Source organism: Caretta caretta, chromosome 2, assembly GCF_965140235.1.
Source record: "Caretta caretta isolate rCarCar2 chromosome 2, rCarCar1.hap1, whole genome shotgun sequence".
Classification (NCBI taxonomy): Eukaryota; Metazoa; Chordata; order Testudines; family Cheloniidae; genus Caretta; species Caretta caretta.
The window spans coordinates 223,945,755-223,971,496 of NC_134207.1; the positions used below are offsets into that span (position 1 = coordinate 223,945,755).

Below are 25,742 nucleotides of genomic sequence, written 5' to 3' on the forward strand. Positions count from 1 at the left end.
CATTTTCAGGAAGGTAAAATTGACTAAGGAAGGTAAAATGAGTAAGGGTTTCTACTATAAGGATTTTTAAAATGTTTTGAAATCCAACCAATATATTTTCAATGATATTCAGATATATAGAGAAAAGCCATGAAACCATTCTACTTACCAACAAGTCTTATTACATTGAGTGTAGTGTTTGTTAGGATGGGTGCATTCACCTTGTTGAGATTATAATCTGATCGCTTCCTGCTCCTCAGGGTTTCTCTAGAAACACTTAATTAAAAGAAAGTAATTACGCAGGTATGTCTAACAGTGTAAAAACGTAACTGGAAAAAAAAGTATGACCTTGTACAACATGCATTTCAGGTCTAGCCATGTACTTATGCCAGATATATTTATGCCAATATATAACTGGATTAGGGCATGTAGACATGTTTAGAAAGAGAGACCTAGTCTAGTTTTCTGAACACAGGACTAGAGACAGGAACTCTTGATTTCTAGTCTAGCTGATTCTCGCATCACTTGTAAAACGGAGAAGATGAGAATTAAACAGCTCGAGATGAAAAGCACTATAACTGGGAAGAATTGAGTGAAAATGATGAAAGCACTCAAATTCAAACAGCCCCTCATCTGCCATGCCCATTGTTTCATGTTCTCTGTGTCTATAAAATCCCACTATTGTATTTTCCACTGCATGCATCCGCTGAAGTGAGCTGTAGCTCACAAAAGCTTATGCTCAAATAAATTTGTTAGTCTCTAAGGTGCCACAAATACTTTTCTTTTCTTTTTGTGGATACAGACTAACACGGCTGCTACTCTGAAACCTGTCAAAATAATATATGTCACTCCTGAAAAATGCATTAAGAATTTTACAACCAATATACATTTAGATCAGTGGTTCTCAAACTTTTGTACTGGTGACCCCTTTCACATAGCAAGCCTCTGACTGAGACCCCCCTGTGACGCACTCTATATATAGAGTGTGAATATAATGTAACTAAAATATGCTTCATGCAAAAGGTCTCTTGTAAGGTATCATTACAAAGTTTATAATCTACTGAGTGTGGTCATCCTATTTATATAAATGTATCATTCTTATATCTGAAACTAGAAATATGAAATATAATTCTGAGGGCCTATTGTAGTTATGCAAAGTGTGGGCCATTAATGGTGGTTTGGAATCTTGATGGCTCCCATCAACCAGGACAATTGACTGTGGATGGCTCCGTTTGCAGGCAGCCCTTCCTGTGAGTCAGGCTGGGAAGAATAAAGACTTGGGGTCTCACAGGACACATGTCATCTGAACTGGAATCCATCTTTAACCTGGTGCTTTTCCACTGAGAAGGAGGGGTGGGAACCCAGAGGGACAAAGGATTCCCACCTTATGCAAAAGATATATAAGTGGAACAGAACAAGGCGGGCAGCCATCATGAGGAATCCCCTAGCTACCACCTGAGCTGGAACAAGGGCTGTACCCAGGGGAAAGGATTGTGCCCAGACTAGGAAGGTGTCCAGCTCCAGTCTGTGAAAAACTTATTGAAACACCTCTAAGGGCGAGATTTTATCTGTATTCAGTTTTTATTACTGTACTAGACTTAGACTGGCGTGTTTTATTATATTTTGCTTGGTAATTTATTTTGTTTTGTCTGTTGCTACTTGGAACCACTTAAATCCTACTTTCTGTATTTAATAAAATCACTTTTTACTTATTAACCCAGAGTATGTATTAATACTTGGGGGGGCAAAGAGCTGTGCATCTCTCTCTATCAGTGTTATAGAGGGCAAACAATTTATGAGTCTACCCTGTATAAGCTTTATACAGGGTAAAACAGATTTATTTAGGGTTTGGACCCCACTGGAAGTTGGGCATCTGAGTGTTAAAGACAGGCACACTTCTGTAAGCTGCTTTCAATTAAGCCTACAGCTGTTAGGAGACGTGGTTCAGACTTGGGTCTGGGTTTGCAGCAGGCTAGTGGGTCTGGCTCAAAACAGGCAGGGCACTGAAGTCCCAAGCTGTTTGGGCAGGAAAGCAGGGGCAGTAGTAGTCTTGGCACATCAGGTGGCAGCTCCCAGGGGGTTTCTGTGATCCAACCCATCACACCCCCTTATAAATTAAAAACACTTTTTTTATATATTTAACACCATTAGACATGCTGGATGGAAAGTGAGGTTTGGGGTGAAGGCTGACAGCACGCGACCCCCCCCCCATATAATAACCTCATGACCCCCTGCGGGGTCCCGACCCCCAGCGGGGTCCCGACCCCCAGTTTGAGAACCCCTGATTTCGATGTATATGCAGCTACTTAGTCTGATTCCCCTTAACCTGTTGCCTCTGTTCTGCACACTTGCTTAGTTTCAAGGATGATATAGGAATATATCTTTTTTGTAAAACTGCACTAAGAATATTTTAATTTTACCTGAAAATTACTTTCCCTGCAAGTAAAAACAGTAAGCGATACTAAAGTGTTTGAAATTATAAATGGATACATTTGATCTATGGAAGCATTTCACTGAATACATACATAGGAATTCTACAGCACTTAAAAGTTGACTGGTTTGGTCCAAAATTGAAACTGAGCATCCAACTGCAGCCATCTGTCTTTGCACAATTATCATTGATTGAACAGGAGTTACCTCCATGGAAACCTGTGGGATCAAGCCCTCAGTTAATGTATAATGCTCTATTAATCTGTACTTCTCTTCTTTCCTTCTCTTCTTTCTAAATCTATCCATTCATTGTTTCTTTCTCAGATAATGCTAAGAGAGGCAATGTGTTTTACTGGACCAATTTCCACTGGTGAGAGACAAGCTTTCACTCTACAAAGGACTCTTCTTCAGGTCTGGGAAATGTACTCAGGGTGTCACAGCTAAATACATGGTCAAACAGACAGGTTAGCATAGTAATGAGCACATATTATAAGGGACCATTCAAGTTGAAGTGGCCCATTAACACCTCTGTAGTTGTAGGAAAAAAAGGAGAATTAATGGGTTACAGATCGCTGCATTTTATTTCTGTATTGAAGTATGTTCTCTTGGGATATTGGGTGGCCACTTTCACAATAATCTACTTCTTTGATGAAATGTCCTTGTTTGGTGAAGGCAGTTTTGAGTGTGCTAAGGTGTATATCCTGGACTTTCTCCTCCGAACATATTCTGTAGTATCTGAGTGCCTGGCTATAGATAACAAATGTCTTGGTGTGTTTTGGGTGGTTAGTGCATATGTGAAGGCCGGTGTGGTGTATACTGGGTTTCTTGTATATGGTTGTCTGAAGGGATCCAATGCTGAAGCTGATTGTGGTGTCCAGGAAGTTGATGCTGGTGTGGGAGTGTTCCAGAGAGAGTTTAATGGATGGGTGGTGGTGGCTGTTGAAGTTGTGGTGGAACTCTATTAAATAAAACCCTCTCTGACCACACAACCCTAGTGGTCACCTACCATCCCACAGTGGAACCCATATGCGATATCATCAAAAAACTACAACCCAGACTCAATGGGGACCCCATCCCAAAAGAAATCTTTCCTAAATCCCCTCTTCTGGCCTTCAAAAAACCTCTCATCCTCTCCAATCTCATCATCAGAAGCAAGCTCCCCACAGACCGAAACACCAACTCAGAGAGGCACCAGACCCTGCCAGAACAGATACAAAACCTGCAGACATATCTCCATTGCTACAATGATCAAAACCCTCCACAATACGCCTTTCAAGATCCCTGAGTCCTCCACATGACTGCCATAACACATGGTCTACCTCATCCAATGCACTACATGCCCAATGTGGTTAAAACCAGACAATCACTATGCTCTCAAATGAACACACAGGAAAGTGATAAAAGACAAAAACACCATATCACCTGTGGGTGAACACTTTTCACAAAGCGATCACTCTATATCGAACACTCATCCTCAAAGGAATCCTGCACAACACTTTCAAAAGACAAGCCTGGGAACTTAAATTCATAACTTTGCTAGACGCTAAAACTCCATCTTAATAAAGACACTGGATTTATGGCTTATTACAACAATCTGTAACACACTAATTCCCCCTTTTTATCCTATGACTACAGGGTTATAACCATAGAGGCCACTTTACCTTGAATGGTCCCTTAATCTGTGCTAACTACTTATGCTAAACTATATGTTCAACCTTATATTTAGCTTTGACACTCTGAGTACCTTTCCCAGACCTGAGGAAGAGCTCTGTGTAGCTCAAAATCTCGTCTCTCACCAACAGGAGTTGATCCAGTAAAAGATATTATCTCTCTACTATCCTGGGACCAACACAGCTACAACAATACTACATACAAAATCAGATAATGCTGCACAGATTACAGCGTCTCGTGATTTTGGCAAACTATGTTCCATACTGTTTGAATTGCGCTTGCAGTATTAGAGATTATGTGAGCTAAGTGTTTGGTTCTATGAAAATCTTAATAGAAAGGTTTCAGAGTAGCAGCCGCGTTAGTCTGTAACTGCAAAAAGAAAAGGAATACTTGTGGCACTTTAGAGACTAACAAATTTATTAGAGCATAAGCTTTCATGAGCTACAGCTCGCTTCATCGGATGCATGCAGTGGAAAATACAGTGGGGAGATTTATATACACAGAGAACATGAAATAATGGGTGTTACCATACACACTGTAACAAGAGTGATCAGGTAAGGTGAGCTACTACCAGCAGGAGAGTGGGGGGGGGAAACACCTTTTGTCGTGATATTCAAGGTGGGCCATTTCCAGCAGTTGACAAGAACATGTGAGGAACAGTGCGGGGGAGAGCGGGGGAATAAACATGGGGAAATAGTTTTACTTTGTGTAATGACACATCCACTCCCAGTCTTTATTCAAGCCTAAGTTAATTGTATCCAGTTTGCAAATGAATTCCAATTCAGCAGTCTCTCGTTGGAGTCTGTTTTTGAAGTTTTTTTGTTGAAGAATTGCCACTTTTAGTCTGTAATCAAGTGACCAAAGAGACTGAAATGTTCTCAGACTGGTTTTTGAATGTTATAATTCTTGATGTCTGATTTGTGTCCATTTATTCTTTTACGTAGGGACTGTTCAGTTTGGCCAATGTACATGGCAGAGGGGCATTGCTGGCACATGATGGCATATATCACATTGGTAGATGTGCAGGTGAATGAGCTTCACATGTGGCTGATGTGATTAGGCCTGTCAAATAGAAAGGGAAGGGTAACCACCTTTCTGTATACAGAACTATAAAATCCCTACTGGCCAGAGGCAAAACCCTTTCACCTGTAAAGGGTTAAGAAGCTAAGATAACCTTGCTGGAACCTGACAAAAATGACAATAAAGAGAGAAGATACTTTCAAAGCTGGGGCGGGCGGGGGGAGGGGAAGGACGAAGAAGACGACAAAAGCTGTCTCTCTCTCTGATGCTTTTGACGGGAACAGATCAGGAATGCTCTTCAGAACTCCTGTAAAAAGTTAGTAAGCAATCTAGCTAGAAATGTGTGAGATTTTCTTTTGTTTAATGGCTGGTAAAATAGCTGTGCTGAATGGAATGTATATTCCTGTTTTTGTGTCTTTTGTAACTTACGGTTTTGCCTAAAGGGATTCTCTATGTTCTGAATCTGATTACCCTACAAGGTATTTATCATCCTGATTTTACGGAGGTGATTCTTTTTACTTTTTTTTCTATTAAAATTCTTCTTTTAAGAACCTGATTGCTTTTTCATTGTTCTTAAGAGCCAAGGGTTTGGGTCTGTGCTCACCTATGCAAATGGGTGAGGATTTTTATCAAGCCTTCCCCAGGAAAGTGGTTGTAAGGCTTGGGGGGATATTTTGGGGAGAAGACATCTCCAAGTGGGCTCTTTCCCTGTTGTTTGTTTAACATGCTTGGTGGTGGCAGCATAGGGTTCAAGGACAAGGCAAAGTTTGTACCTTGACGAACTTTTTAACCTAAGCTGGTAAGAATAATCTTAGGGGGTCTTTCATGTAGGTCCCCACATCTGTACCCTAAAGTTCAGAATGGGGAAGGAACCTTGACATAGTGGCAGAGCGGTGGGATCATTCTGAAGCAGAAGCACAGTAGGATTTTAAAAGGACTTTTTTTTTTCCTTTGGGCTGCTTGGAAGCAATTAGAGTTTTTCTGTCTCTGCCTGGGGGCCAGAGCAGCAGGCATAACAAAAGGGACCGTTCTTTTTGAGCTGGCGTTTTCGCTACCTAAAGGCAGGGTAGTTAACCTCCTGCAGGGAAATTCACAAGTTTTTCACAGACCTGAAGAGGTTTTCTTTTTAGCTAAGAGCAGCTAGAGGATTTTTCTGTAGGCTGAGAATAGCTATCACAGAACATAGGTATCAGATTACAGCACAAAAATTTACAAGCCAGGTTTTTTCTTTTCTTTCTAACTCTCAGGTGTAAAGTTAATTAAAAACAGAGAGGCTAAGATGACAGAACCCAAGGCAGAAAAAGCCAAAGAGGCTGCTCACAGGAGAGAACTGGAGGCAGCAAAAGAGGCCGAAAAAATCCAAGAGGCTGCCCACAGGAGAGCTATGGAGGCAAAGGACAAAGAAATGGAGGCAGCAAAAGAGGCAGAAAAAACCCAAGAGGCTGCCCACAGGAGAGCTATGGAGGCAAGGGAAAAAGAACTGGAGGAGAAGGAAAAAGAGAGGAAGCATGCTGAGGAGGAAAAGGAAAAAGAGAGGAAGCATACACTGGAGATGGAGAAGGCAAAGGCTCAGCAGAATAAACCAACAAACCCTAGCAATCCTTCTCCAGGTACCGGTTCGCATCCCAGGAAGTTCCCCACCTACAAGGCAGGCGATGGATACTGAGGCCTTCTTAGAAAACTTTGAAAGGGCCTGCCTTGGGTACAGAATCTCTACAGACCAGTACACGGTAGAGCTGAGGCCGCAGCTCAGTGGATCCTTAGCTGAGGTGGCGGCTGAAATGCCTAAGGAACACATGAACAAGTATGAACTGTTTAAAACCAAGGTGAAAGTCAGAATGGGGCTAATACCCGAGCATTCCCGTCGGGGGTACAGAGCCCTAAGGTGGAAACCAGACGTGTCATTTACCCGACATCCCTACCACATTGTGAAAACTTGGGATGCCTGGATATCAGGAGCAAGTGTTAAATCTCCAGAAGATTTGCCTTTCTAAATGCATATGGAGCAGTTCTTAGAGGGTGTTCCTGAGGAAATAGAAAGATACATCCCAGATGGGAAGCCTAAAACTGTAATCAAGGCGGGGGAGATTGGAACCAAATGGATGGAGGTGGCAGAAAAGAAAAAAACTGGTTGCAGTTGGAGCGGATACCAGAAGGGACAACCTCAGACCACACCCTACTACCAGGGGCAGCCCCAACTACACCCCAAGGAAAACTCCAGACACCTTATCGTCCCGCCACACCATTCTCCAGCAACACACCTCGCCCCAGTGATCCGTCAGCTGGAAAATGTCTTAAATATAATGAGCCGGGGCATATAAAGGCCAACTGCTCCAAGAACCCCAACAGATTACAGTTCATTGCACCGGAATCACACCAGAGGTCCTCATGCCCAGATATCTCCCAGATACCCTCAGAGCAGAGGGAAACTGTGAGTGTGGGCGGGAAGAAGGTCACCACATGGAGGGACACTGGAGCACAAGTGTCGGCTATCCATGCTTCCTTAGTGGACCCCAATTTAATCGACCCAGAGATCCAAGTGACGATTCAACCCTTCAAGTCAAATTCTTTTGACTTGCCAACAACCAAGTTGCCGGTCCAGTACAAGGGCTAGTCAGGAACGTGGACTTTTGCAGTCTTTTTGATTATCCCATTCCCATGCTGTTGGGGGAAGACTTGGCCAATAATGTGAAGTAGCCAAGAGGGTGGGAATGGTCACCTGCAGCCAGGCTAAGTAAGCTGTCACGCCTAGCTGTATTCTGGAAACTTCTACCAGGACCCGGTCAGAGGTGATGGAACCGGACTCCATGCCAACGTCAGCAACGGCAGCAGTGGATCCAGTCTCAGAGACCCAGATGGAGCCAGTCCCAGAACCAGAACAGCCAGCACTGAATCCAGTGCTTGCAACCCCAACACCAGAAGGCCCCACCGAACCTGCACCAGCAGCAGCAGATAACCCTACACAAGAGGCTCAGCAGGAGCCTGAACCCCAACATAGTGCACCAGCAAAGAGCAGTTCACAGTCAACTGAAACAGCCCTACCACCTGCATCGCTTCCAGAAGGACCAAGCCTAGGTCCACAATCCAGTGAGGAACTGATGTCTCCAGCATCAAGGGAACAGTTCCAGACTGAACAGGAAGCAGATGAAAGCCTCCAGAGAGCTTGGACGGCAGCACAGAGCAACCCACCACCTCTCAACTCTTCTAATTGACCCAGGTTTGTTGTAGAAAGAGGACTTTTATACAAGGAAACTCTTTCTGGTGGACACCAGGAAGACTGGCATCCTCAGAGACAGTTGGTAGTTCCAACTAAGTACCAGGTAAAGCTCTTGAGCTTAGCTCACGATCACCCTAGTGGCCATGCTGGGGTGAACAAGACCAAAGACCATTTGGGGAGGTCATTCCGCTGGGAGGGAATGGGAAAGGATGTTTCTACGTATGTCCGGTCTTGGGAAGTATGCCAAAGAGTGGGAAAACCCCAAGACCAGGTCAAAGCCCCTCTCCAGCCACTCCTCATTACTGAGGTTCCATTTCAGCGAGTAGCTGTGGATATTCTGGGTCCTTTTCCGAAAAAGACACCCAGAGGAAAGCAGTACATACTGACTTTCATGGATTTTGCCACCTGATGGCCAGAAGCAGTAGCTCTAAGCAACACCAGGGCTAAAAGTTTGTGCCAGGCTCTAACAGACATTTTTTGCCAGGGTAGATTGGCGTTCCGACATCCTCACAGATGCAGGAACTAATTTCTTGGCAGAAACTATGGAGAGCCTTTGGGAAGCTCATGGGGTGAATCACTTCGTTGCCACCCCTTACCATCATCAAACAAATGGCATGGTGGAGAAATTTAATGGGACTTTGGGGGCCATGATACATAAATTCGTAAATGAGCACTCAAATGATTGGGACCTAGTGTTGCAGCAGTTGCTCTTTGCCTACAGAGCTGTATCACATCCCAGTTTAGGGTTTTCCCCATTTGAACTTGTATATGGCCACGAGGTTAAGGGGCCATTACAGTTGGTGAAGCAGCAATGGGAGAGGTTTACACCTTCTCCAGGAACTAATATTCTGGACTTTGTAACCAACCTACAAAACACCCTCCGAACCTCTTTAGCCCTTGCTAAAGAAAACCTACAGGATGCTTAAAAAGAGCAAAAAGCCTGGTATGATAAACATGCCAGAGAGCATTCCTTCAAAGTAGGGGACCAGGTCATGGTCTTAAAGGTGCTCCAGGCCCATAAAACGGAAGCGTCGTGGGAAGGGCCATTCACGGTCCAAGAGCGCCTGGGAGCTGTTAATTATCTCATAGCATTCCCCACCTCCAACCGAAAGCCTAAGGTGTACCATATTAATTCTCTAAAGCCCTTTTATTCCAGAGAATTAAAGGTTTGCCAGTTTACAGCCCAGGGAGGAGACGACGCTGAGTGGCTTGAAAGTGTCTACTACAAAGAGAAAAGTAATGGTGGCATGGAAGAGGTGAACATCTTGGGCGTATGCAGCGACAGCAGATCCAGGAGCTGTGCACTAGCTATGCGCCAACATTCTCAGCCACCCCAGGACTGACTGAACGGGCATACCACTCCATTGACACAGGTAATGCTCACCCAGTTAAAGTCCAACCTTTCCAGGTGTCTCCTCAAGCTAAAACTGCTATAGAACGGGAGATCCAGGATATGCTACAGATAGGGGTAATCCACCCCTCTGGCAGTGCATGGGCATCTCCAGTGGTTCTAGTTCCCAAACCAGATGGGGAGATACGTTTTTGCATGGACTACCGTAAGCTAAATGCTGTAACTCGCCCAGACAACTATCCAATTCCACCCACAGATGAACTATTGGAGAAACTGAGATGGGCCCAGTTCATCTCTCGTTGGACTTAATCAAGGGGTATTGGCAGGTACCGCTAGATGAATCCGCTAAGGAAAGGTCAGCCTTCACCACACATGTTGGACTGTATGAATTTAATGTACTCCCTTTCGGGCTGCGGAATGCACCTGCCACCTTCCAAAGACTTTGGATGGTCTCCTAGCAGGATTAGGAGAATATGCAGTCGCCTACCTTGATGATGTGGCCATATTTTCGGATTCCTGAGCAGAACACGTGGAACATCTACAAAAAGTCTTCGAGCGCATAAGGGAGGCAGGACTAATGGTTAAGGCTAAGAAGTGTCAAATAGGCCTAAACAGAGTGACTTACCTTGGACACCAGGTGGGTCAAGGAACTATCAACCCCTTACAGGCCAAAGTGGATGCTATCCAAAAGTGGCCTGTCCCAAGTCAAAAGTCAAAGGAACAGGTCCAATCCTTCTTCGGCTTGGCCGAATATTACAGGCAATTTGTACCACAATACAGCCAAATCGCCGCCCCACTGACAGACCTAACCAAAAAGAAACAGCCAAATGCCGTTCAGTGGACCGAAGAGTGTCAGAAGGCCTTTAACCAGCTTAAAGGGACACTCATGTCTGACCCTGTGCTAAGGGCCCCAGACTTTGACAAACTGTTCCTAGTAACCACAGATGTGTTCGAGCATGGTGTGGGAGCAGTTTTAATGCAGGAAGGACTGGATCAAGAATTCCATTCTGTTGTGTTTCTGAGCAAGAAGCTGTCTGAGAGGGAAAGCAACTGGTCAGTCAGTGAAAAAGAATGTTACACCATTGTCTACGCTCTGGAAAAACTATGCCCATACATTTGGGGACAGCGTTTCCACCTGCAAACCGACCATGCTACGCTACCGTGGCTTCATACCGCCGTGGGAAATAACAAAAAACTTATTTGGTGGAGTTTAGCTCTCCAAGATTTTGATTTCGACATACAACACATCTCAGGAGTTTCTAACAAAGTGGCTGATGCACTCTCCCGTGAAAGTTTCCCAGAATCAACTGGTTAAAATCGTCCTTGAGATGTGGAAAATATTGTTAGTCTTTATACACTTGGTATTATATTTAGAGGCGCATGTGTCTTATTAACTCCGTTTTCCCCAAGAGCTCCAGGAAGAAATCACAGCCAGTTTCACCCTATCTGTGATTTGGGGGGTGGAGGGGCATAAATATAAAGGGAAGGGTAACTATCTTTCTGTGTACAGAACTACAGAATCCCTACTGGCCAGAGGCAAAACACTTTCACCTGTAAAGGGTTAAGAAGCTAAGATAACCTTGCTGGAACCTGACAAAAATGACCAATAATGAGCCAAGATACTTCAAAGCTGGGGGGAGGGCGGGGGAGGGACAAAGGCTGTCTGTCTGTCTGTGTGATGCTTTTGCCGGGAACAGATCAGGAATGCTCTTCAGAACTCCTGCAAAAAGCTAGTAAGCAATCTAGCTAGAAATGTGTGAGATTTTCTTGTTTAATGGCTGGTAAAATAGCTGTGCTGAATGGAATGTATATTCCTGTTTTTGTGTCTTTTGTAACTTGAGGTTTTGCCTCGAGGGATTCTCTATGTTTTTGAATCTGACTACCCTGTAAGTATTTACCATCGTGATTTTACAGAGGTGATTCTTTTACTTTTTCTTTAATTAAAATTCTTCTTTTAAAAACCTAATTGCTTTTTCATTGTTCTTAAGATCCAAGGGTTTGGATCTGTGCTCACCTATGCAAATTGGTGAGGATTTTTATCAAGCCTTCCCCAGGAAAGTGGTTGTAGGGCTTGAGAGGATATTTTGAGGGGGGGAAGACGTCTCCAAGTGGGCTCTGTCCCTGTTGTTTGTTTAACACGCTTGGTGGTGGCAGCATAGGGTTCAAGGAGAAGGCAAAGTGTGTACCCTGATGAAGTTTTTAACCTAAGCTGGTAAGAATAATCTTAGGGGGTCTTTCATGCAGGTCCCCACATCTGTACCCTAGAGTTCAGAGTGGGGAAGGAACTTTGACAAGGCCCTATCATGGTGTCCCCTGAATAGATATGTGGACACAGTTGGCAACGGGCTTTGTTGCAAGGATAGGTTCCTGGGTTAGTGGTTCTGTTGTGTGGTGTATGGTTGCTGGTGAGCATTTGCTTCAGGTTGGGGGGCTGTCTGTAAGCAAGGACTGGCCTGTCTCCCAAGATCTGTGAGAGTGATGAGTCGTCCTTCAGGAGAGGTTGTAGATCCTTGATGATGCGTTGGAGAGGTTTTAGTTGGGGGCTGAAGGTGACGGCTAGTGGTGTTCTGTTATTTTCTTTGTTGGGCCTGTCCTGTACTAGGTAACTTCTGGGTACTCTTCTGGCTCTATCAATCTGTTTCTTCACTTCCACAGGTGGGTATTGTAGTTGTAAGAATGCTTGATAGAGATCTTGTAGGTGTTTGTCTCTGTCTGAGGGGTTGGAGCTTGCCTGTAGACAATGGATCGTGTGGTGTGGTCTGGATGAAAGCTGGAGGCATGTAGGTAAGCACAGCGATCAGTAGCTTTCCGGTATAGGGTGATGTTTATGTGACCATCACTTATGAGCACCGTAGTGTCCAGGAAGTGGATCTCTTGTGTGGACTGGTCCAGGCTGAGGTTGATGGTGGGATGGAAATTGTTGAAATCATGGTGGAATTCCTCAAGGGCTTCTTTTCCATGGGTCCAGATGATGAAGATGTCATCAGTGTAGCGCAAGTAGAGTAGGGGTGTTGGGGGACGAGAGCTGAGGAAGCATTGTTCTAAGTCAGCCATAAAAATGTTGGCATACTGTGGGGTCATGCGGGTACCCATAGCAGTGTCGCTGATTTGAAGGTATGCATTGTCCCCAAATGTGAAACAGTTATGGGTGAGGACAAAGTCACAAAGTGCAGCCACCAGGTTTGCCATGGCATTATCGGGGATACTGTTCCTGACGGTCTGTAGTCCATCTTTGTGTGGAATGTTGGTGTAGAGGGCTTCTGTACCCATAGTGGCCAGGATGGTGTTTTCAGGAAGATCACCAATGGACTGTAGTTTCCTCAGGAAGTCAGTGGTGTCTCGAAGATAGCTGGGAGTGCTGGTAGCGTAGGGCCTGAGGAGGGAGTCTACATAGCCAGACGATCCTGCTGTCAGGGTGCCAATGCCTGAGATGATGGGGTGTCCAGGATTTCCAGGTTTATGGATGTTGGGTAGCAGATAGAATACCCCTGGTTGGGGTTCTAGGGGTGTGTCTGTGCGGAATTGTTCTTGTGCTGTTTCAGGGAGTTTCTTGAGCAGACAGTGTAGTTGCTTTTAGTAACCCTCAGTGGGATCAGAGGGTAATGGCTTGTAGAAAGTGGTGTTGGAGAGCTGCCTAGCAGCCTCTTGTTCATATTCCGACCTATTCATGCTGATGACAGCACCTCCTTTGTCAGCCTTTTTGATTATGATGTCAGAGTTGTTTCTGAGGCTGTGGATGGCACTGTGTTCTGCATGGCTGAGGTTATGGGGCAAGTGATGCTGCTTTCCCACAATTTCAGCCCATGCACATCGGTGGAAGCACTCTATGTAGAAGTCCACCCAGTTCTTTTGACCTTCAGGTGGAGTCCACCCAGAATCCTTCTTTTTGTAGTCTTGGTAAGAAGGTCTCTGTGAGTTAGTATGTTGTTCAGAGGTGTGTTGGAAATATTCCTTGAGTCAGAGACATCGAAAGGACAGGCCCAACAAAGAAAATAACAGAACGCCACTAGCCATCACCTTCAGCCCCCAACTAAAACCTCTCCAACGCATCATCAAAGATCTACAACCTATCCTGAAGGATGACCCATCACTCTCACAGATCTTGGGAGACAGGCCAGTCCTTGCTTACAGACAGCCCCCCAACCTGAAGCAAATACTCTCCAGCAACCACACACCACACAACAAAAACACTAACCCAGGAACCTAACCTTGCAACAAAGCCCGTTGCCAACTGTGTCCACATATCTATTCAGGGGACACCATCATAAGACCTAATCACATCAGCCACATGTGAGGCTCGTTCACCTGCACATCTACCAATGTGATATATGCCATCATGTGCCAGCAATGCCCCTCTGCCATGTACATTGGCCAAACTGAACAGTCCCTACGTAAAAGAATAAATGGACACAAATCAGACATCAAGAATTATAACATTCAAAAACCAGTCGGAGAACACTTCAATCTCTTTGGTCACTCGATTACAGACCTAAAAGTGGCAATTCTTCAACAAAAAAACTTCAAAAACAGACTCCAACGAGAGACTGCTGAATTGGAATTCATTTGCAAACTGGATACAATTAACTTAGGCTTGAATAAGGACTGGGAGTGGATGTGTCATTACACAAAGTAAAACTATTTCCCCATGTTTATTCCCCCGCTCTCCCCCGCACTGTTCCTCACATGTTCTTGTCAACTGCTGGAAATGGCCCACCTTGAATATCACTACAAAAGGTGTTTCCCCCCCCCACTCTCCTGCTGGTAGTAGCTCACCTTACCTGATCACTCTTGTTGCAGTGTGTATGGTAACACCCATTATTTCATGTTCTCTGTGTATATAAATCTCCCCACTGTATTTTCCACTGCATGCATCCGATGAAGCGAGCTGTAGCTCATGAAAGCTTATGCTCTAATAAATTTGTTAGTCTCTAAGGTGCCACAAATACTCCTTTTCTTTTTAATAGAAAGGAAAGGTTAAAAAGCACAGAGCAAGAGATACAAAAAGACAAATAACTGTATGTTTACCTTTTTACAGGGGCATCTCCCGTCTGCTCATCCACATAATCTCTTTTCAGCTCCTCAGGAACATCACTGTCACTGTCATACTCTTGATAGGCACTTTTCTCCTGTTCATCAGATTCATACTATTAAAGAAACAAAATGGCAGCTTTTACTTTTGTTAGAATATCCCTGAACATCCTTTTTTTAAAAAATCAGTTGTGCTTTGTGACTTCTTTGCTTTTAGTTCTGTCACAATGCAACAGTGTTACCTGAACCTTGACTGAGTTTTTTCTATCCTATGTATGATTAAAAATTGTCTATCCAGCTCATTAATAATACAGGAGAACTTTAAAAATATAACAGATTGACAATGGAGAAAAACACGGAAAATCTTCTAACTAGATTTTAAAACGTGTTTCTATTCCAGATGTCCTGTAACCGTAAATATTTTAATCACTTTTTCTCCCAATCACTGGTTTCCTCCTTGCCTCAATATTATCTATTTTATTCTGATATTTGACATATTTTATTATTGCTTTTTTAGTTGATAATATTCTGCATAGTTTACATAAAATCTAAATTGCTCAACATGTTGGCAATAGAAAAGGCAGTGCAAAACCACTAGACTGAGTAAGAAAGTACCAAAACAGGTAATTACGAAAACTTTTGGTTATTTTGTGTATCCTCTTTTTAAAAAGTAATCTTTTCCCTGATATGCATGTGTTTTATAGACATTTTAAAAATATTAACAAAATATTTAAGCGTTTTTAAGATCAGTTCTAGTACATTCAACAGGACACTTCCACTGGAGTATTTTTCAGTTTGTTGGACTGGTATGTAGTGATGCTACACAGAGCCACTTTGACTTTGCACAACTGTTACAAAAACTTGATTATTGCAGAAACACGGACGTTTATCTGAATATTTCTCAGGATTACAATACAATATCATGCATTTTTTCTTCTAAAGAAAAACTTTAAATACTTGTGAAGCAGCTTCTTCAAATCTGTGTACATCAAATCCATGAAAGTAATTAATATACATGACACATAGTATACAAGGACAGGGATCCTATAACTTGTTTTAACAGATACACCTTAGATAGGTGCAGAAAAAAAGTGCATACTGTATTGTGCTATCAAATATTCTTCAATTAAGTCATAAGAAACTAAATCATACCAAATACACAAGTGAGCATAGCTAAGGATTGCAACCTTAATTTTAGGGTTTCCTGACTTTTGTATGCTTAATTATGCAACCTGAATAATATCTTAATGTACTTTAATGTAATTTTCCACACATTTTTTTAAAGAACAAATACAACCCTTATCTGGAATGTTTAGCTAGAAACCAATGCAGCAGCTTGTCCCACATTTACAATGAGGGAAACCCTCATGCAGGCACCTGCCTGCCTCATTCAATACGGACTCTGCAACCCTCACCTTCAAAACAAACCCACTGTAGATTTGAGCATGCAGCTAAATTAGCCATGCTCATGGATTCATAGATATTAAAGTCAGAAGGGACCATCATGATCATTGAGTCCGACCTCCTGCACAACGCAGGCCACAGAACCTCACCCCCCCACTCCTGCGATAAACCTCTCACCTATGGCTGAGCTACTGAAGTCCTCAAATCGTGGTTTAAAGACCTCAAGGGACATTGCTGATGTGAAGTGTAATCAGATTATTAAAAACTAAGTACAAACTAATCACAGGCTCTAGAGCTCTGTTAGAGCACCCTGTCATTTGCTTTTATAAATCATATTTTACTATTTTACAGAAAATCTCTTCCTCCGCTAATAGGCAAATGAAATACTGACACTTCGTGGCCTGAAGGATTATTTTGTTTTCCCCAGATCAAGAAAATTTCAGCCTGATAAACTGAAAGATTTGGGAAAAAATTATGAGCAATTTAGAACAGACAATTACAAAGGGTAATGTATTCAAACACCTCAATATGTGAGCTCATGAAATAATGTGTGCTTGAGACTATGTAGACAATAAAACAATACAACAAATGTTTATAAATTAAAAAAGCTATTTTAACTTTCCAGACTATTAGATTAGCAATTGAATTACCTAATTGGTAACTGCATACTACAAGCTGAGGCATAATCAATTAGGGGCTAGAAAAACAAATATTGCATTTGTGCAAATTTCTAAAATTTTGCTATTTTTCTAGCTGTTGTATTTTGAACATTGCTAAATTAAGAAATTAGCAAATAAATCAGAGATTAATTAACCACTGTAACATTTGTCTGACATTAAATTAGTTGCCTCAAATAGAGTTTGCAGAGAGAAAAAAAACTTTCTAAAGGGAGATATTTTCAGAATCAAAGTAATTTTTAATCCTAATATGTTTAGTAAATTACTGTCAGTTGTTCCAAACTGAGGTGCTTTAAACTACTCCTTGTGTAAGAAATTCTCACTAGTCTATTTGTTAATACAGAAAAGGAAAACAGCCCAAGTTCTAGGGCAAAACCTGGTTCCCCGCAGAGCTCCTACAAACTCAGGATTCCAATACACCACTTGGCTCCTGCGTATCCCCTTAAATGAATCCTCCTACCTCAGGATTGGATACACCAAGACTTCTACCTCAGCTTTGCCCCAACCCACACTGCTCTGTAGACACCCTTTGCAAAGGGACACAAAAGACACTCTTAATGGAACCATGCTGATTCCACTGAAGATAAGGATCCTAACAGCTGATAGGGGTTTCTGAAGGATTCCTCCCTGTGGAGCAAACACTCTGGACAGAGAAAACAATTCAGACACTCAGTGCCCTGGGTGATTCAGAGGATGGAACCACCAGCACAACCAGGTTTTGCTAATATTCTTATGATATGTGTGCCAGTATTTCTCACATACGTCGGTTAACACCTAGGGCTTTTGTGGAAGCAGCAAATTTTAAAGAGGGGGGCCTTGGACATCAGGAGTGAAACTTAAAGTGGAGGGAGTAGCATAGAAGAGAGAATGTTGATATTAGAGATAGTGAACAAACAGCTGTCCTGACTATTATTTCTAAAAGAGAACCCTGCCACACCACATTTTCAAATTAATGGAAACCAGGATTATATCAATGCAGATTATTTCAGGAAGAACTAACCCAAGGTTTCATTATTAGGAGATGAAAGGGAGTTTTTTAATTAATTTGGAAGAATCATTAATATGAAGAATTAGTCACCTATTTGGAAATAATCTGCCTTGGCTCAACTAAAACCCAGTAACTAGGAGATCATTTATTGACTGGAAATGTTAAGAGTCCTGGTATACATTTAAGAAGATTCTTGTGTGTCAAATGTATTAATCCAAAAGGAGGGCCCATGAGCTTTGAGAGAACCAGATTCATGTCCCATGGGGGAACCGAGTCTCGGACGCGCGGGTACAGATGCTCTAGATCTTTCAGGAATCGTGCCGTCATGGGACGGCCGAAGACCGACCTGCCCTGAGGCAGAGGGTGGAAAGCAGAAAAGGCCACCAGGTGCATCTTGACCAAAGACAGCAACAAGCCCTGGAGCTTTAGATGCACCAAATAACCCAGGATGTTTTGCGACGAGGCCTCCTCAGGACGAATGTGCTTGTCCAAGGTCCAACACGCGAAGCACTTCCACTTGGCCACATAGGTAGCCCTGGTGGACCACCACGGAGCACTCCCACTTCTCTGTGGTTAGCCATGGAGCAGCCATGCCATCAGGTGCAGCGATGCCAGGTTCAGGTGCAGCAGATTGCTCTGGTTCTGGGATACCAGATCCAGACAGAGAGGTAACTGCAGCGGGTTGGCCACCAAAAGACTTAGCAGCATGTGGAACCAGTGCCGGCAAGGCTACATGGGGGCAACAAGAATGACCCATGCTCTGTCTTGCTTCACCTTTAGCAGGACTCTGTGGATAAGTGGCACTGGCAAAAAGGCGTGCATCAGTGCTCCCAACTACAGGAGCAGGAAGGCGTACGACAGGGAACCCTTGTCCCTGCCATATAGGGGGCAGAACACGTGGCACTTTCGGTTCTGCCAGATGCAAACAGGTCCACCTGGGGATTCCCCCATGGTCGGAAGGTCAGGTTGACCACCTCCAGATGGAGGGACCACTTGTGGTGAGAGGAGAAGGTCCTGCTGAGGCAATCTGCCAGGACGTCCCTGGTTCCAGGTAAGTGAGTGGCCATCAGGTGGATGGCATTCTGCACATAAAGGTCCCAGAGGCTAAGCGCCCAGAGACATGCCCAACGAGTGAAGGATAGCCTTAGTGTCCTTCTACCTGTGCAGCCTGCCATCTGTTTGATTGAAGAGCCCAACTCCACCAAAGGAGAGGTCCTGAACTGAGGCCTGCACCTCCTGGGAAAGGCCTGCCATTTGGATTCAGGAGCTGCGTCGCACAACCACCGCAGATGCAAACACCCTCGCTGCCGAGTCCACCACGTCCCATGCCATTTTCAGGGTGCATCTGGCTGCCGTGGTCCCTTCCTCTACCAGAGTACCATACTCCCAAGCCTGACCCTGAGGAAGGGAGTCCTGGAACTACTGGAGACTGTCCCAAAGGTTAAAATTGTTTGGGCCCAGTAGGGCCTGATGGTTCGCCACCCAGAATTGTAAGCTGGCTGTTGAATAATTTTTTCTGCCAAATAAATCAAGTTTTGTGGCTTCTTTGTTCTTGGGCGTAGAGGCCGAGGGGACCTGCTTATCCTTCTCATTGGCCGCCAACAACACTAGCGAGCTCAGAGGAGGGTGGGTATACAAGTACTCGAAACCTTTGGCTGGCATAAAAGTACTTTTTCTCGGCCCGTTTTGAGGTGGGTGGGATAGAGGATGGGGTCTGCCACAGAGCCTTAGCAACCTGGAGGACCCCATTGTGTATCAGTAGGGCAATCCAGGCAGGCATGGAGCCAAGAGGACATTGAAAAGGGTGTCCTCCTGCTCTGCCATCTCCTTCACTTCTAGCCCCAAGTTCTCAGCCATCCGCCTGAGAAAGGCTTGATGTTTTTTAAAGTCATCCGGGGGTCTGGCCCTGGAAGGTCCCGCATCCACCTCCTCCGGGGAAAAGGCAGAGGCCCTGACCACCGGTTGAGGCACTGAAAGCTCAGCAGCTGCTGGAAATGGAGGTTTGGGGGTGGGCTCCAGATCCTCCACCCCGACCTCGGAGCAAGCTTCCGGTACCGGGCCCAGTGCCGGTGGGGCTGTCAATCTTTACTCCGAAGCGGCCACTGAAACGCGCTGCGAAGGGGGCATCATCATCATCATCACCACCATCACCGGAACACCCCATGCTCCCCAATCCCATCATGGAAACTGGGGCAATGGGTTGAACTGGGCCTCCACACTCTCCGGCAACCAGGAAGGAGCGGTCAATGCCTGGGTCTGCGGGCTGGTCGTGCCTACCGGTGAGCACTGACCAGGCATAAGCAACCGGTGGCTATACCAGGGAGAACAGTCCTGGTGCCAGGGAGATCAGCATCGGGGGAATGGCGCTGTGGAGACCGGTAACACGGTGCCGGTGACCAAGACCGATGTCTAGATGCAGACTGGTGAGAAGGCGAACAGCGTCGCTCATAATATGGGGAGCGTTGACCCCACACTGGGGAATAATGTCTTGGCATCTGGGAGGAGAGTTTGGGTGATCAGCGGCGTGGTTGAAACCTGCCATGGGATTGCTTCTCTGGTGACAGATGGCACTTCCCCACGTCCAGAGGGGTCTTAATGGCTGGCTCTCGGGGAGCCTTAGCCTGGTCCTGCGGCACCGCAGACGTCATAAGAACAGGTGGAGAGCTGCACTCTCTGCGAGCCTGGGCTTGGGATGATGACAGTGCAGGCAGGGTGGTGGGTTCCATACCACTCACCAGAATCAGCGATGGACCTTTAAGAGGGCTAAGAGCCCCAGCCGCAGAGGCACACTCATGCTCTTTCGGAGAAGGCTGGCGGACAGGCCTGGTCCTTCTATCAGATGACTCCAGGGCCTTCTTGCTCGGCGCCGGCGAGTGCTTCTTTGCCTTCTTCTTTGGCACTGACAAATGGTGCTGAGAGGAGCCAGGTGCTGGCGGCACACTGCGCACAGAGGCCCAAGTACTCAGTGAGGCCTGTGTAGAGGGCTCAGAAGCCGGGCGGAGAGCGGATTCCATCAGGAGGACCCTGAGGCAAATGTCCCTCTCCTTCTGGGTGTGAGGCCAAAAGTTCTTACAGATCCAGCAACGCTCCTTGATGTGTGACTCACAGGCACAGGCCTGCCACAGACCGAGCAGGGCTTAAACCAGGAGCTCAGGGCATGCCCCACTTGGGGTGAAGTTCCCACTGGGACCTTAACTATCAGCTAACTGTGCACTTAACTACTTAACACTAACTAGAATCGAACAAAGGCCTGAAGGCACAAAGTCCAATGGAAGAAACTGCTAGCTCTTGACAAGCAAGAGAGGCACTCTGACTGACCACCATGGGCGGAAAGAAGGAACTGAGGGGGCGTGGGCCGGCAGTGCCTGATATACCGCGGCATGAGTGCAGCACTCTAGAGGGCACTACAGCTGGCCCTACGGGGACCACTAAGGCAAAAATCTTCAATGGCCATGCAGGTGGGCATGCACACACTTAGAATGGAATTGACATGAGCTCGCACTCGAAGAAGAACGGATCCAGAATAGGTTAATAACCGTTTTTTCTCCTTCAAGTGAATGCAGAGGTCCATTCCACTCCAGCTGACTCACAAACAGTTCAATCCAGAAATGGGTTTCAGAGTCTACCTGAAAAACTACTTGTCCAAAAGTGGCATCATTTCTGGAATGCTAAGATACAGTACAATGAGTAGTAAAGGAATGTACTGACCACCAAGCTAGAGCTCTAAAAAGGTCTGTTATAGTTACTTAAGCCAAAAAAAACTGCAGAAACCGTTTGAGATCCTGTAGAGTGAGTACATTGGCATTGTCATAGCAGAGATGTGTGCAGGACAAAATCCAGGATGAAATCCTCTGCATGAAGACTGGAAGCCTTTCATCCTGTCCACAACTGACATAAGCAGCTGGGAAGACAATCTAAAACACTAGTCCTGTCCAATTAAAAAAGCCAACACCCTTCCAACATCCTAAGCATGGAGCATCTTCTCATCCTTATGAGAATGGGGCTTAAGAAAGAAAGTCAGTAAGCATGGCTTGATTGAGGTGGAATTCTGATACTAATTTAGTCAGGAATTTCATAACTGGACATAATAGCTTCTCCTTATAAAAAAAGGAATAAAAAGGGTCAGCTTCCCATGTTCGTAACTCCGTCACTCTTCTCACAGAGGTAATAGTTACCAAAAATAGATGCAGTAAAGAGACGCAGCCATTAGTTCAAAGAGTCGAGCCATGAACATTGTTAGCACCAGATTTAAGTCCCAGGAAGGAATGGGCTCCATGACATGGGGCTATAACCTGCCCAGACTCTTTAAGAATCTAACAGACGTAAGATCAGAAAATACTGAGTGGCCTGCAATTTCTGGATGGAAAGCAGCAATAGCTACCATGTGAACTCTGATGGAACTAATCTATAGGGCTTCTTATTTCAGGTGGAACAGAGAGAGTCCTCAATAGGTTGAACAGAAATCAGGACTGGCAAAACACTCCTCTCTACATTGACCACAAGGAGAATCACTTCCACTTCAACAGGTGGAGTGTTTTGCACATTCCCCAAGCACTCCATCTCTTGAGGTGTTAACCATGGACCATCCAGGCTGTAAAATGGAGAGTGGCTCGGTCGGGACATAGCATATGATTGGAGTTAGGATCTGTAGGTAGCATCAAAAGTCCTGGTAGAGAAGCTCAGCAGACTGGAAAACCAATGCTAGCAAGACCAAGCCAGAGCTGTAAGGATCATGTTCTCATGTTCTGACTTCTGAATACCAGAAAGGAAAGAGTCTTTGAGATTGGTGATACAAAACTTCCAAAGATGTATCGCCTCTTGACAAAGACTGATTCCCACCCCCACACCCCGGTTCATGCAGAACTCCATGGTGTTGTCTGTGAAGACTTGTAGATTGTTGCCCTTGATATGAAGGAGAAAAGCTCAACAGACCAGATGAATAGCCAACAATTCCCGCACATTTACGTTGCGTGCGATATCTTGGTAAAAACACAGCCCTTCAGTTTGTAGGTTTCCTAGACGAACACCCCAATTTAAAAAAATGTCCATAACTAGAGTCAATGTGCACAAGGGAGGTGTGAAGGGAACTCCCATACACATTGGCTGGATCCATCCACCAGACCAAAGAGGCTCCTTTGGTCTGGTGGACACTCCTGCAGACACTCAAATCAGCATTACCAAGGGATGACAATCCACTGGAATCCACGGGGAATCCACTGACTTTAACCAGCTTTGCAACTTTCGGAGACAAAGCCTGGTATGCCAAACCACACACAGGAAAGAAGCCATGTGCCCTAGTAGTCTGAGGCAGTTTCTTACCATTCTAAGTGACTTTGAGGTTTCAACTGAAACATGTAATGTTGTCTGGAATTTGGCTTGAGGTAGGAATGCCCTGGCTGCTGTAGAACCCAGAACTGGCCCTATAAATTCAGTTCTCTGATCAGCAGAGAAGACTGACTTGTCCTCATTGGTCAAGAAACCCAGAATACTGAAGAGGGATTGGATCCCGGATAGACTGACTTCTACTTAGGGTTTGGATTGACCTTGTACCAGCCAGTCATCTAAGTTAGGGCACACTAGTACTCCTGTTTTCTTTAAAAATACAGCTACCACCAATCATGTATTTTGTAAATACTCATAGGGCAGAGGGCAAGACAAAGGCCTGGACTGATAATGGGTGTTGTTGACCAGAAATCTTAGGAATCTTCTGTGGCTTTGATGGATAGCCATATGGAAATATGCATCCTTCAAGACGAGGGCAGTGTACCAGTCTCTGGGGAAGGGAATGATACCATTTTTACGTATTTGTTCCAATTTCACAGGTCTAGGATGGTTCTGAGACTTCCTTTCACCTTTAGAATCAAGAAGTATCATGAATAGAAACCCTTCACTCAATGGAGAGGGGGAACCTCTTCTATAGCTCCCAAACGGAGAAGAGACTGCAATTCTTGGAGATGGAAATCCTCGTGAGAATGGGTCCTGAAGGAGGACAGGGAAGGGAATTGAAGGGTCAGAGAGTGGAGGAAATAAACTGCAGTGTTCAAATAAACTACTTTTCCTCAGTACTTAGGACCTATTGAGCTGTAGTAATATAGGACTATGGGCACAGGAAATGGGATAACATGTTGGGAAACAATAGGGCAGAGAGAAATGTTACCTCACAAACTGGTATTCTATTCCCGACAAAACAGTCACTTACCAGGACAAATTTCTTGCAGCCAGCACAAGACTTAAAACTCAGAGACCGAGGCATACCCTGGTACTGGGTGTCAGTACCCTGTGAATAAGAGGGAACCAACTCTGCAAGAAACAACACTACATTACACTAATCTAACACTAACAAATAGCACTAATTTAATTATTTATAGAAAGGAAGATAACTTCCCTGCAAAGGGAGAAACCTGCAGTCGCAAGCCAATGCACTTGACTACCGATTATGGGTGGTAAGAAGAAAGTGGGGGAAGGCAGCTCCACCCTTATACTATCATTCAGAAGCACAAGGTGCCTGAGGGCACACACACACCACACCGATGGGTAGCACTAAGGGGAAAATCTCCAACTCTGGAGCCTGGATGCGCACACACTTGCAGTGGAATGGACACATGCAATCACTTAAAGAAGAAGCTGGGTTCAATTTCTAACTCTGTTACAGATTTCCTACGCTACTCTGGGCAAATCCCTTGATCTACCCTGTGCCCCAGGTTCCCATCTGTAAAAAATGGGGATGGGACTTACCTACTTCACAGGGGTGTTTCAAAGATAAACTCCATTAACAATTATGAGGCACTTAGATATTACGGTGATGAGAGTCATATAAGTGCCTAGACAGATAGATAGGTGTAATACACAGAGTAATTGAACATATTGATCTACTTGTTCAGCACAATTCCTTAGTTTCACAGAAATTACTTTTAACACAGAAGCAATCAGCTATCTAATTTCCAAGGTGCCAAGCTTCAGTGTTGTATGGAATAACACTTTCATAGAATGTACTGCTAACAGTGTTCTGTGATGGGTACAAATATAGGAAGCCACTACCAAAGATTTTTCTGCAAAGGAAAGAAAATAAGATCTCTCTGCATAAATGACTGTAAACTTTGGTTTGCATAGACACCAATGATAAATTATATTAATTTGAAAAACATTTTAATTCTACAAACTAATCTGAAGTTTCATAATTAATACCACATTTAAGGTTAATGAAACTGTTTATAGTAAGAATGGCCTATGTTTATCACAAGAACAAAACACACGTAAATCATGTCCTCGGTATTCCATTCTTCCTACACTGAACATTCTGTCCTGCTAGTGTCAAAGAAAAGCCAAAATCAATTACAGTTCTTCAGCAGGCAGAGATTCGGTTTTATCATTTCATGACATATTTAGGTTTCACTGTAATGCATAACACTTCACGCTGGCACACAAATATTAAAAATAGGACAACACAGCCAGCCTTGTAAACTCACAGTAGTGTGTCACCCTACAAAACAGAACATAATTCAAGATTAGAATATGGAAACCACAACATGGGCTATAGAAAGGCTGTCTTTGCTGCATAAGTAACGTATTAGCCTACTGCTAATACATATGATCAAGACGCCCTCCAGTGACTGATTACAGCAAAAATACAGCCCACTACAGTTGAACAGATGAAGAACTCTTTTAGCTCAACAGGTAGAGGCATGTGCTTTTTGATGCTAAAATTCCTGGAGATCAATCCCCAGTCAAGACCTGGAGTCTGTAACTAATTCTGGCTAAGGTGTGTCACACATCCAAAGGGGGAGGTATTTATTTAATGGTGAGGACATGTTGATTATTCTTCATCCAGCATCAGCTTTGGATGGAAATGAATATCATATCCACTTTTGTAGTGGACAATACTGCACGATAGAAGCAAAAATAGGTCATTTTAATGGGATGGAATGCAGGGATCTCTAAAAACCTAACTGAAAAGTGGGAAATTCAAAAATGATAAAA

At 44.4% G+C, this 25,742-nt stretch overlaps 1 protein-coding gene across 6 annotated transcripts in view; it reads right to left on the reverse strand.

The window, feature by feature from the left end:
- Window positions 1-25,742, reverse strand: part of VPS50 (VPS50 subunit of EARP/GARPII complex) — a 198,629-nt gene that overhangs the window by 70,512 nt on the left and 102,375 nt on the right. For all 6 annotated transcript variants that reach the window (XM_048838154.2, XM_048838156.2, XM_048838153.2 and 3 more), the window contains 2 exons: window positions 14,694-14,812; window positions 149-255 (listed from right to left, as the gene is read on the reverse strand). In XM_048838154.2, coding sequence (XP_048694111.1) covers window positions 149-255; window positions 14,694-14,812 — 226 coding nt within the window. The remainder of the gene's footprint in view (window positions 1-148; window positions 256-14,693; window positions 14,813-25,742) is intronic.